Source organism: Pteropus medius, unplaced genomic scaffold (genome assembly GCF_902729225.1).
Source record: "Pteropus medius unplaced genomic scaffold, Ma_sr-lr_union100, whole genome shotgun sequence".
Lineage (NCBI taxonomy): Eukaryota > Metazoa > Chordata > Mammalia > Chiroptera > Pteropodidae > Pteropus > Pteropus medius.
This window is the reverse complement of record NW_024354875.1, coordinates 23,057,690-23,071,595: the sequence shown is the minus strand read 5'-3', so window position 1 is coordinate 23,071,595 and position 13,906 is coordinate 23,057,690. Positions and strand designations below refer to the sequence as shown.

General features: G+C 33.8%; 1 protein-coding gene across 4 annotated transcripts in view; it reads left to right on the top strand.

Annotated features, from left to right (window-relative positions):
• Positions 1–13,906, top strand: part of LOC120597059 (CD302 antigen) — a 107,096-nt gene that overhangs the window by 50,199 nt on the left and 42,991 nt on the right. For all 4 annotated transcript variants that reach the window (XM_039855738.1, XM_039855735.1, XM_039855734.1 and 1 more), the window contains exons 25-31: positions 954–1,180; positions 4,877–5,042; positions 6,510–6,677; positions 7,729–7,845; positions 9,559–9,753; positions 11,991–12,217; positions 13,493–13,661. In XM_039855738.1, the coding sequence (XP_039711672.1) occupies positions 954–1,180; positions 4,877–5,042; positions 6,510–6,677; positions 7,729–7,845; positions 9,559–9,753; positions 11,991–12,217; positions 13,493–13,661 (1,269 nt within the window). The remainder of the gene's footprint in view (positions 1–953; positions 1,181–4,876; positions 5,043–6,509; positions 6,678–7,728; positions 7,846–9,558; positions 9,754–11,990; positions 12,218–13,492; positions 13,662–13,906) is intronic.

Below are 13,906 nucleotides of genomic sequence, written 5' to 3'. Positions count from 1 at the left end.
ATGTAATTTTTTTCAAGCATCATTGCCATATTTAATTAAAACTCAAAATTAAGTATTAGACAGACTTTGTTAATAAGAGTTGAATAATGATTATAAGTTGTATTTTATTCTTCTTTCTACCCTGGCATTTTTCAGATTTTACTTTCTATCATGGGAAAAGGAGGAGAAAAATCTTTATGTTTTTAATTGAATTCAGTATGAACATTCACAGTTAAATTTAACAATAATACAAAGATGTGAAGCATTATAAGCGGATCATTATCTATGACTGCCTATAATCCAAATAAAAATAAAATGTGTACTTAAAAATAGAAATCACCCATATTTTCAAAAAGATATTTTTAAAGGGCATTAAATTATTTTATTGATCACAATCATTTTTTAACAAATAATTTAAAAAAAAACTTGGTTATATAATGAGAACCTCAAGTAGATTATGTACTTCTGAAAAACATTTTCATCAAATTAATCTTTGCTTGTTTGTCTCATACTTTTATTAACTGCCTTATTTAGAAAAGTACTGTAAAGCAATAATTAAAATATATCCTCTTGTGGATGGTTCTGTTCCTTTCTTCATGGGAGCTCTCCCAGAAGAAAACCTTGTAATAAAACACCTAACACCTTCTCTTGTTGAAGCAGTTCAAACAAAGGAAGTATTTGACACCAACCTGAAATCGTAATCTTATCACAGACTACTTTTATTTATAACTTTTCTCCTTCCTAAGTAAAATCAACTAAAACGGAATTTTCTTCTGATTTTAGAAAACAAATGTTGTGGCTCATACATTTTACCTAAGGTATGAAGAAAGGCATACATAGTTCTTCCACCCCAAATCTAAAACACATGAATAGATAAGTAATTTCTAAAACACATTATAGGGAAATTTTTGAACAAATGTCCTATGACTTGCAGAATGGGTGGTTTTTATATTTCATTTTTCTTTTACACACAGAAATTGAAGGCAGACAGACCTTGCAGAATACTTCAGAAACTGTAAAGTATCTAAATAATCTGTACAAAATAATCCTGAAGACTCTAACCTGGTCCGATGCTCTAAGAGAGTGTCAGAAAAATAACATGCGCCTGGTGAGCATCACAGATCCTTACCAGCAGGCATTCCTGACTGTGCAGGCGGTCCTTCATAATGCTTCTTTATGGATTGGACTCTCCAGTCAAGACGTAAGTTTTCAGTCCCAACTGCAAGGATTTGACATTTTTTTACTGCTCACAACAGCCCTCATTTAAGACTAGAAGAAAGGACATCATAAAACCTTACTATAGTGAATGAATTTTGTAAAGTACATCATTTTCAGTGGCAGTCGTTTCTCCACTGCTGAAAGATCTGGTGCTTTATTGTTTAGATTAAGTAAAAGTTCTAGTGGACATATTTAGATGAGCACTCCTTTTTATTTACTCCAGTGAAAGACTGAGCTGGAATCAGGAACAGCCATGTCTCTTCAGCCAACGAAGGGAGGAATTAAAAAATCAGATGAGGTCGTGTATGTAGAAGCACTATGGATGGTGTTGAAGCGTCCTTTTTATCCCTTTCAGAATCAGCAGAGTGAAATTAGGTCACTCTAAGAAAGGATTAGAAAAGTGTTTTGACACATCTCTCAATTCCTGATCCTGGATAGATGTCGTGGGTACCGCTCATTCATTTCATAGCCTAGCAAGGAATGCTAGTCTGTTAATTCCCAACACTAAACTACATACATGAAGCACAAATGGGAATATTTATGCTACTGAAATTTTTGGTTATAATTAATAAGGATTTTTAAAATAAAGCTGTAGTATTTCTCTCAGCATTATAGGCCATTTTTGCCTCTTTTCTAGGCCTTGTATGTAATACTTCTGCCCACTGAAATTTATTGAAGGGTAGAATATAAGGCTGTTGTATAAGGCTGCAAGCATCGTACACTACACAGGGGTTGCCATTTACAAAGATTGTGATGTGACTTTTGCCCCTTGCATCTGTATGGTGCGTGATTGATGAAGCCCTAGTTAGGTAAATGTCGCCTGGACCAGTATTCCTGATCCACTCTCAGAGAGAAGGTAATTGGCAGAGTAGGAGAGAGGAGTCCATTGCATTATGAAGCAAACCTAAGTTATGTGTACCTTAGGATAACCCTCAATATACCAAGATGGTTTTAGGGCTGCATGGAGAAAATGTGATTGAAGACAATTTAGTCCTAGCACAAACCAAGAGCTAAACTGGAATACAAATTCAGAAGTAAACATTATTTTTGAAAAACTTTGTATTCCTTTGGATTCATCACCAGCAGTTACCAGAAGCTCGATTAAAAGAAGTAATATTTAGAAATTGCCTGAAGAATAGTTTCTCCAAGACTCTGGATATTTTAAAATTTACCCACAAATAAAGCCACATCATCAGCTGCTTCCCCAGACCTCACAGTATCAGTTTCTTCATAACATTGCTTTTTTACTTCCTCCTCGGTGTTTGGTATCACGTGAAACCCATCATTGTGTCTCTCGCGAGCATAGGAATGTTATTATATTTTGTTAAACCTTTTGAAACAAAAAAATATTGTCACTGTAGAAAATTTGTAGTTATAGTAAATTGAAAGAAAAATATTTAAATCATATGTAATCTCAGTACCTAGCGATAAATGTGGTTTTATCATTGGGTTATATTCTTCAAGTTATTTTTTTATATACAAGTATTTATTTTTTAAGACAATTGAATCCATACTGTTTAGTAGCTTTTTCTCCTCACTTAATGATTTGGGTCTTGTTTCTTATCCTATTTTCAATCTTCACCTGTTTCTCTTTTTCCTTTCACTCTTTAAAAGATTCTATGTAGTTGTTTATTATGTATTTGCATAAGCTTTCTTAAATTTATGGAACAAATAAATAAAACTTGACATTGAAAACAATGTGAAGATATAGAAAGATTTTAAACATGGTAGCAACAATATCAAATTTTTACTTAAGAAAAACTACTTGGCAGAAGGTGGGGGAAGTAGTGAACGATCTAGAGGTAGGAGACCAGTTATAGTTTCTTGTAGAAGAAATTCATGCAGGAAATGATGTTGGCTTTAATGAAGACATATTTACAATGTCTGCAGTGCAGCAGTTCTGGGTTAAATAAATCTAGAGTATGACTGTGGCAGTGGGTCACTCAAGTACAGAGAAGTGAAAATATGTAGAAGTAGAGGAAGTCAAGAAGGCTTGGGAACTGGGTGAGTCACCTGCACGGGCACAGACATTCCTAAATCAGTGGTAGGACCAGGGGGCAGAGCAAGCATGGCACATCTCCTTAGTGAATGTCAGAGGGGAGCAAGGGGTCCAGATTCTCACTGAGTGTCAGAAAAAGGAAGGGAATCTGGGAGTTTGCAATGATAAGAAGGACATAAACCTCAAAGGAAATGACTGAAAGATAAAATTACTGACTACCCCATTCTCATAGCCCTCTGGTATTTGAAAAACAAACAGCCTTGCCTTGCAGGCGCTGAAAGTAAATTATTCTCTTGGAAAGACGGATGTTACTTAAGGTCAAAAATTTAGTAAAAGGGTACATATAGTCTTAATAAAGAGATTTAGTATTTAGTGGGGATAGAAGATGTGGGACGATTTATCTACGAGGGATACAAATTCCAAAGGCCCAGGGACCCAGATTAGGTGGGAATATAGCAAGGGGACAGAATCCAGGCCACATCTGAGGCCATATTACCTGGGGATTAAAGAGTCACAAGGTTACAACTGGAATGCTGGTGGAGAACAAATCAGAATGAAACACTGGTGGTATTGAGACTTGACCATGTTTGCTATTTATGGTCCACAAAGGAGACTGTATGGAGCCTTTTCCCGATATTCCAATAAACCAGTGATGCAAAATTGCCTTGAACCTCAGGAAAGCTTAGCTCCGTGGGTCATTGCGTGGGGCCTGGTGCTCTGACAGCACCGTGGAGACGCTCAGACAGGGCCATGCCCTACAATACATCTTCTAGACTTCTGTACCTGCTCTGTAAAGCATCTCCCAAGATAAGTGGGTGATCAGGACCTTGTCAGGATATAAAGACAGATATTCACAGACTTTTTTGAGTGTACAATAAAATACAGTGAATAAGGACGCTCTCCCTAAAGACAAGAGTGAAAACAGTGGTGTGAGATCCACGAGGTATGAAGGGTTAAGAAGAAGGGAGCTAACATTTATGTAGTTTTTTTGTATAAAAGCCAGTCACTGAGTTATGTGTTGTATACATGTTATCCCGTTAATTCCAGCCATGAGGTTAAGCGTCACATCCATTTAATAGATGAGGGGATAAAAACTTGGCGAGGTAAACTCACAATCAAAAACTAATAAGTGACCGAACCAGAATTCAAAAACTGGGTATGCTTAGCTCTGAAGCCCATATTCTTTCTTTCTTTCTTTTCTTTTTCCTTTTTTTTTAAGCCCATACTCTTTCCACAACTATATATCGTCTCTATCGGGGCTTATGGTGGTCTTCATTTCATTTTAGCTTTCTGATTGCAACAACCCACAGTGCCAATTATGTTTGAGGCAGCGAAGCATTATAATTCAGACCATGGACGCTAGGGCCTAATGGCCTGGATTAGAATCCCGGCACTGCGGTTTGTATTCTTTGTAACCTTTGTGCATGTTATATGCCTTCAGTTTCCTTATCTGTACAATGGCTATAATAATAGTATTTATCTCATATGGTTGTTATTACTATTAAATAAGTTAATATTTATGAGGCACTTAGAACAGTGCCCGGCACACAGTAAGTGCTGTGTAAGTGTGTTAAATATAAGTTAAAATTAAAAGTCATTAGGTTGACAATGAGGGCCAACGTAATACAAAAAGGATAACGTGAGGTATTGCCACTTGAAATGCATTTCTGTCCCTTGCAGGATGAACTCAACTTCGGTTGGTCAGATGGGAAATATCTTCAATTTACTCGCTGGGCTGAAAGTAATGAGCAGCTTGAGGACTGTGTATTATTAGACACTGATGGATTCTGGAAAACATCTGATTGCGATGCTAATCAACCGGGTGCTATTTGCTACTATCCAGGAAGTATGCTAAATGCAAATATTTTAATTCTTAAATTACTATCAGTCTGATGAGTAGTGAAATTTTGGGGGAGTGGTTTTCTCAAATTTGGTTTTTGAAATTAAAGAAATGATAATCATGTCCTTTTTACAACAAAATTTATTGTGAAAATTAGTATTTGAGTAGAATTATTATATATTAAATATTTTGTCATTAATTTGTTATTTTAGACATGTTTATCTTTGTCAGTGCATACTGATAATTGACTTTTTAGTTTGAAGTCCCCATTAGCCTCATTTTACGTATATTTTGTGTTTACATTCTTATAGAAAACTTATTATTTGTGAGAAACCTTTTATAATTCTTAACAACTAAAATTTCTTCTATGAGTCACTGTTAAGTTCCATTCGGTTGTAACAGCAACCAGCTCAAGCTTGCTTAAGCCAAAAAGGAAATTTAGATCTTCAAAACTGGGGATAGGACTAAGCTTCACGTGGAATAGGAATCAGAAACTGAATGGGAATCAGGACCCAAGAGATATTGTCTTCTACTCATCCTTTCAGTTTCTCTCGATGGATCTGCCTTCTTCTCTTTATATACTTTCTGCTTCTCTCTGCACATGGTAAAACATGGCAGCTCTGCAGCTTTCAATTATAACCACAGCTGGAGATGAATTGACTGTCTCTGAATTCCATTTTTCAGCTTCTTAGAGAGAATCTGAAAGCCTCAGCTTGAGTCAAATATGCATACTCTAGTTCAGCAGGGAAAGTGGTTTACGACTGCCAGGGGTCCACATTTGAGGGTTTGGGGTAAAAAAAAAAAAAGATACAACTTCACAGACAAAGGGAGTAGTTGTGACCTGAGAGAGACTCTGAATGGTCTCTACCACATACTAAAACAGTTTGATTGTTTTTGAGTAGAGCATATCTATAGTTGCAGCTTCTTGAATGTGGCCTTTTCACAAAATGAAAAAAAAAGCCGTAATCGAATTTTTTTAATTTCAGATTTTAAACTATTTCTGTTTACTTTGGTTAAAGCCATAACTTATTTATAACATCAAATATTTCATTTCAGTGTTTCATTTTTTTTTAATTAGAGAAGATTTCAGAAACCAGAAACTTGAAGATGAATTCTCAGTATTATAGTAGATGCCTATTATTAATATGTATAGTTTCTCTGAAGTGGCCTCTTGTATTTGAAGTTTGGAGATGCAGGAAGACAGAAACTACTTTTAACCTAATAGCACCTCGTTTTTTTAACATTCTTCCATTCCACAGCATGGGAAAGAAAATTACTGTGTTAAATAATTTCTTTACTACAGAAAAACCTTTTAAGAGGTCATGTTATATTTCAGTAGAAGCGGGACGAGCATCACCAGGCTATTATTTCTTGGCTTCCGGAATATTTCCTACAAATCAAATTTAATTATTATGAACAGAATTTAACATTTTTATCTAAAATGAGAATTTATACCATTAATTCTTTTTCTAGATGAGACTGAAAGAGAGGTCAAACCAGTTAATAGTGTTCGATGTCCATCTCCTGTTTTAAATACTCCATGGATACCATTTCAGAACTATTGCTACAATTTCATGATAACAAAGAATATGTATATGGAGAGAACACAAGGTGATGTTCATTCTAGATGCCAGAAATTGAGTAAGTATATTATAAGGTCATTGTATATTACATTATACTCATTTTTTAAAAATCTCACCTGAGTGTGTTATAAATATTTCTACTTAGCACTTGTAACTAGATCTCAAAAATACTCATCTCCTAATATCTACATTATCAATGACAGTGTATTAAAATTTGTGTTTAGTTAAAAATGGAACATATAAGATTTACTTCTTTCTTTGCCCATCCATTAGAGAATAGTCTGTCTTTACAAGAATAAACAAAATGGGTTCTGCTTTAAAAGGAAGAGAAATGACACTAGAGAGCAGAGTACTGGATATTAAATCAAACTAGGCTGCGAGCAACATGAAAATAGGTTAGTTTGAGTGGTGAAAGCTTGGAAAAGCCACAAAGAAACAGTTCTGCTTAAAAGAAATACATATTTCACACTTCCGGCTCTCAAAACTCTTCAGATATTTTCTATGAGATCCACTGAGGATTTATAACTTCTGAACATTGGACCTATGAACTTTCTGGAAAGTTGTTATGGAAAATGTCAAACCATTATTCCCCAAAGTACTATGTAGAATACTGCTCTTATCCATGTAGTCCTTTTCTGAGGAACTCCTGTTAATTTCCTGAGGAACGCTTTGGAAAATACCAAACTTTTTTAACTCTGATATAAATATGATCTCTAAGAAAGAGGAAAACCTGTCTTATAGCCCATTTAAGAGCTTTTATTTATTATAGTCTTTGACAATGTGTCATTAATATAGGTGGGTTTGTATCAACTCAAAGTAAGCTTTGAATGGGGAAAGGTGAAGTGAATCAATGTTTTAAATTCTCTACTCATCTACTAGTTTGTCACTATTCTATAAGACCAATTTAACATCAAAATATTTAAAAACTTCTTAACCTAATCATTTTAGTACAACAAGGTAGTTTTAATTGACATATTTTTCTTATTTTCTGCTATCATTCAGGCTTGGGTGTATATTAAACTGGGAAATAAAATTTTCTAAATCCGTCAAACAAAATAATGTTCTAGATAAGTAATTATTTAAATTATTGACTACTTTTTATTTAACAGATTCAAAATCACATATTCTGAGTATTCGAGATGAAAAAGAGAATAACTTTGTTCTTGAGCAACTTCTGCACCTCAATTATGTGGCTTCATGGGTCATATTAGGCCTAACTTATGAAAGTAAGTTGTAAATCTGCTGATTTTCTGTATTTACATTCAGACTTCGTTATAAATTACTTGCTTATCAAGCTATAAAAGTATAGTTCTTCAAAGTATATGTTTATCAATATATAAAATTATAATTATGCACTTAACATAACTTACATAAATACCAAGTTATGCTATCTATGTCTTTTGTGTCTCTGCTCTGCCATTGAAATGCCTTTACCACCAAGCTTAGAGTTAAATGGTGGAAAATAATTTCCCTTCTCTACTCTTTCCTAGCAGTTCAAGCCACACCCAGGGGCTTAGTTAAGAAATTTCAATCGTACCCTCTGATGTACTTTGTTAATTATATTATCAGAAACAACTGAAAATGTATTCTGTATTCTGAAAAGCATTCTCAGATCTGTAGGCTTTCTTTTAATCATCTTGTTTTTTAATAAAATATCTGAGTGACAATATTTCTATTAAATATATAGAGAGAGACATATGAGCAACCTGTAGAAAAATGTTTTAAGCAAACAAGAAATTTTATTTAAATTTAATTCTTACTGGCTTAATTTACATCCGGAGATTAAGGATTTGTTTTTTAAAAAGTTCTGACTTTTCAAAAGTAAGGCCATGCATAGAAATTGCTAAGAGAAACCAAGTGTCAACTGAAATATATTTCAAGACAAGTGAAAAAGTGACCCTTTTGTATAGCAACTTCAGAAATATACCATCGTCTATCATATTACCCAGAAAATTATAACTTTAACATTTGGGGAGAGGAAAACAGGGACTGAGAGACATGAGGTGATATAAAGCAGCAAGCAAGAACCGAATCATATGTTCAGTATTTCTGGTGTGTTACTACTGAAGGCAGATGTTAGGTATGATGCCGTAGGAGATGGCAGTTAGTGAAAGGTAGAAATAACCAGGATAACAAGCGCTAGGTGTAGGTAATAATGACATCACTCTTCATACCAATTCATAATTTTAATAGACCTAGTAACTTGTTTTTCCAAAACCTTTATCCAAATATAGCCACATATCATACAATTCAGTCATTTAAGGTGAATAATTAATGTCTTTCCGTATAGTCAGAGAATTGTATTATCAATTGTATATATATAAGAAGGGTCATGAAGATGTACTCCTATGTTTTCTCCTAACAGTTTTATAGATTTGGCTCTTACATTTAGGTCTATGATCTATTTTGAGTTAATTTTGTATGTGATAAAAGGAAAGGGTCCACCTTCATTTTTTTTACATGTAGATAGATACCCTGTCCTCCCAGGAACTATTCTTTCACCATTGAATTGTCTTGGCACCCTTGTCAAAAATCAGTTGACATAAATGTGCACAATTGTGCATGGTTTAGGTCCAGAGAAGAGACTAGTTTTATAATATATTATTTTTTATAACATGGTTACATTCATTTTCATTACAATTAAAGGTATATTTAGGAGAAGTGAATATTTGATAAAAGATAAAATGTAAAATTATTACAGAATTGGAATTTTAAGCAAATTTTAATTTTCATGTTTTATAATTTGTCCTTTCCAAATTAAAAATAAGCACAATTTACTATTATAATCAGAAAATATTTTAGAGGGATACAGATAATCATACAACCTTTTAGGAGGTGGGGAAAGAAGAAAGAAAAGATTTGTTTGAAATATTAACTTCGTAACTATAATTCAAGTTTTGAATTAATCTCTAAGTGTAGAAAAAACGTTTCTTCTCTAGGTAATTCTCTTATGTGGTCTGATAAGACCATGCTGTCATATACGCACTGGAGAGCAGGAAGACCAGATGTAAAAAGTGGCCAGTTTTTTGCTGGCTTGAGTACTGATGGCTTCTGGGATTTTCATACCTTTGATGGGACTAAAGACATTTCTTACTTTTATCAGCACAGCATTCTTGCTTGTAAAATAGAAATGGGTAAGTATGCTAATATAGTTCCACTCTAGGGAAAGAGAATATACGGTCATTAGCTCCACTAGTGGGAATCTTGCAATTGGATTTTTTGAGCGCCTTCTCTGTCTTCAGCCCTATGAGAGTGCTACAGAGGTTACAAAGGAAGAAAAGACAGTTCCTGGTGTCATGGTCTCTCTCTCTAGGAGTAAAATGTGGTTGGGGAGACACCACTGATTTCTTTATTGTTGTTTTATGTAGAATAGTCTTAGGTTATTTGGTACAGGCTTAAATTTGTTGAGAAGTCAAAAGAGATCAATGAAAACAGGAATAATGAAAACAAAGACTGTGTGGAAGAGGTAAAATTTGGTTGAGCTTTGAAGGATGGATAAGATTTTTATAAATAAGAAAGTGTGTTTGGGTAAAGTTTTGACATTCCAGGCTAAAAATGAATGTCTCTCAACCTTGCTTAATTCCTTAAATCTATTTTTAAAAGCATGTCAGCTTAAATTTTTTTCACAGCTTAAAAAGTATTATTTTATGGCCACTCTGTTCTAATCCCTCTGCTAACATGGAGCCTATAATGGTCACATACATTCAAGTTGATCTTCTCCCTTCATAGTGCTACAGAATAACTTCTTAAAGCATCATTTCCATCAACAATCTCCAGGGATTTTCTGTTATCAATTACTTTGAGTCCATATAATCTTTTGAGACTTTGTAGAAACCACTGTCTCTTCTAAAATTCTAGGCTTTATTCCAGCCCCCATTTTTTCCCCTATTCTTGGCTCAGTAAGGATCTTTTTCTATCAGGCTAATCTCTCAATTATCCCAGTTATCCCAATGTACAGAGTATGTCTGTCCTCATTTTAACCTTTATCGTTTTTACCTGCCAAGAAGTCTTTCACCTTCTTTCTTTCTTTTTTTTTTTACATTTTTAATAAACTTTTGATTTTAAAATAGTTTTAGATTTACGGAAATTTGCAAAGATAGTACATAGAGTTCCCATGTATCCCCTAACCAGTTTCCCCTGCTGTTGACAACTTACATTAGTATAGTACATTTGTCACAGCTAATAAACCAATATTGATAGGTTATTATTAACTGAAGTTTATACATTATTCAGATTTTCTCGGTTTTTACTTAATGTTCTTTTTCTGTTCAGGATTCTATCCTGGAAACCATATTATATTTAGTCGTCATGCCTCCTTAGGTTAGTCTTGGCTATGACAGTTTCTCAGACTTTTCTTGCTCTTGATGACCTTGACAGTTTTGAGGAGCACTGGTCATATATTTTATAGCATGTCCCTCAATTTTCGTTGGCTGGTTTTTTTCCTCATGATTAAATAGGGGTTGTGAGTTTGGTATTTAGGGGAAAACCACAGAGGTAAAGTATCGTTTTCATCACATCATATGAGGGTATATTCTACCAACATGACATCACTGTTGATTTTAACCTTGATCATCTGGCTCTAGGTAATATTTTTCAGCTTTCTCCACTGCAAAGTTCTTCTTGTCCCCCCCTTTCCATACCGTACTCTTTGTAAGGAAGTCACTGTACTCAGTCCACACTTACGGAGTGAGACGTTATCCCTAACTTGTGTAAGGGGAAAATATCTAAATAAATTATCTGGAATTCTACTGCACTAGAGGTTTGTCTCTTCTCCTCCATTTTATTCAGTATGGGCTCATGGTTATTTATTTTATATTTGGGTGATAATTCAATATGCTATCTTATTTAATATTTTGCTCACCTTGTTCCAACTTTGGCCATAGGGAGCTCTTTCACTTGGCTCCTGTGTCCCTTTCAAATATCCTCATCGTTGTGGTTTTGTTAATGCTGTTGTTTGTTTGTTTGTTTTGAGCTTACTTTATGATTGCCTTTTTCCCTTTTAGTCCTAATTTCACCTAACCTAACCTCTGGATACCTGATTTATGAATTTCTCCTTCTCCAGTCAGTCATACATATTCTAGAGGATAATTGTTTTGCCCTCATTTCAAGTGTCGTTTTCTGTCTCCAATTAATATGTGAGCTCCTTCAATTAAAAACGATATGTATGCCTCTTTTTAATCAAACAGACAACTGTAATATTTTAGAGCCTGTTATATGTGCCATGGCAAAAAGAAAAATAAATTTGACTGCCCTTCCAAATAAGAAATCCAGTTTTATTCAACTTTTAAAGTCACTACATGACCAGTCTTACCCAAAATGTGTATTTTGAATAATTTAAATTTAATCACTAACACTTAATTTAATATTATAGTCGACTACAAGGAAGAATTTAATACTACTCTGCCACAGTTTATTCCATATGAAGATGGTATTTATAGTGTTATTCAAAAAAAAGTAACATGGTATGAAGCATTAAACATATGTTCTCAAAGTGGAGGTCATCTGGCAAGTGTTCATGACCAAAACGGCCAGCTCTTTCTGGAAGATATCGCAAAGCGTGATGGATTTCCACTATGGGTTGGGCTCTCAAGTCATGATGTAAGTATTGTTTTGTTTTCCAGAAAATTTCCTAATATGTTACAGATTTGGAAATATGAACATAAAATATTAATTCAAAATATAACATCAGATTAAGTTCTGGGATTTTATTTGCATAGCATAATGTTTTCTTACCTCTTCACAACGAAGAACAAATAGAAAATTATATTTGTAGAGTGCAGTACGGCAAATGGCTAAGACTGCAGCTGCCCTAAACACTGTGAGTGCCCAGGAGAGTAATATCTAAACAATTCTGTAACCTGTTGGGGACAGACCAAATGGAAAGCTGGCAAAAGGGAATAGCACAGAATGAGAAAAAAACAATTCCAGGACTAATGGTGGGTCTTCCATTTACATGTTGGGTGATCATGAGCAATTATTTAACTTTTGTGAATTTATTTCCTCATCTATAAAATTGGAATGATAATATTTTCCTTAATATAGGATTATATTGAAGATTAACATAAAAATTTATATAAGGTGCCAAATAAAATTTTTAACATTAGGACTAATAAATGTATATTTTCTTCCCACTTTCCCCCTAGAAATTAGCACTGTTTAAGAATAATCTGCTAGTAAGGACATCTTTTGTGCCACTATTCGAATCCTACTAATGAGTATATTTGTGTACCTATAATAATGTCTAGTGTACCAAAAATAGACATCTATTGAGATTACAAACGAAAGTCTAATTTAAATAATCTTTAGAACGAAGTGAGGAAATTTAACAAAGGATGGTAAATTAGGATTATAAAATCAAGGAAAAATAAAAAATAATCTTCCCATATGAGTTTCTTGGGAAGTATTTTTCTCTTCTAGCCCCCTGCTGCTTGACAGCTTTTATAACATGAAAAAAAAAATGTAGCCAGAGACACAAACTACAAAAATATAGAACATAAAAAAACAATATTTAGAATAATATCAAGGTTGGGATTGAAATCTGTAATTGTGACAAATGGAAGCCATTTGCACGTCATTTAATTTCAAGTGTTATATAAGCTCATTCTTAAAAAGAATAAACCTAGAGGCAGAGTATAGTAATTCTGTCTCTAGATGTAAAATACTACTTAAATTGTTCCAGAGCAAATGTTTCAAATATTTCAAATCAATGCATCGAAAGTAACTTCCTGATTTTACAAATAAGTCCAGACCAGTACTTGTAAGCAAAAAATTAACACTCCATTCCAATATTTCTTAAAGTATATATGTTCTTTTTTTATGTTCTTTTGAAGTCATACATCTAGATTCAGGTTATCTCTATCATTCTCGAAACAGGGAAGTGAATCAAGTTTTGAATGGTCTGATGGCAGTGCATTTGACTACATCCCATGGAAAGAAAAAAAATCTTCTGGAAATTGTGTTCTCTTGGTTCCAAAAGGAATTTGGGAACATGAAAATTGCGGCTCTGTTAAAGATGGTGCTATTTGTTATAAACCTACAAAATGTAAGACTTGATTTCATATAACTCTATATTTACTAAAATGACATTTGTTTTATGCATTTGATTAAGTGCTCAAAGGAATTTTTATAGATTTTGAATAAGGTTTATTCATAAATCCCATAAAAATAATGTTTATGCTTTGTGAAGAGAAGTAAATACGATATGCCCATTCAGGGAATTTTTTCCTAAAGTCTTAGTTATTCTTTCGTTAGGTAAGTTTTACTCTAGAATTTGTGAATTTTAATTTC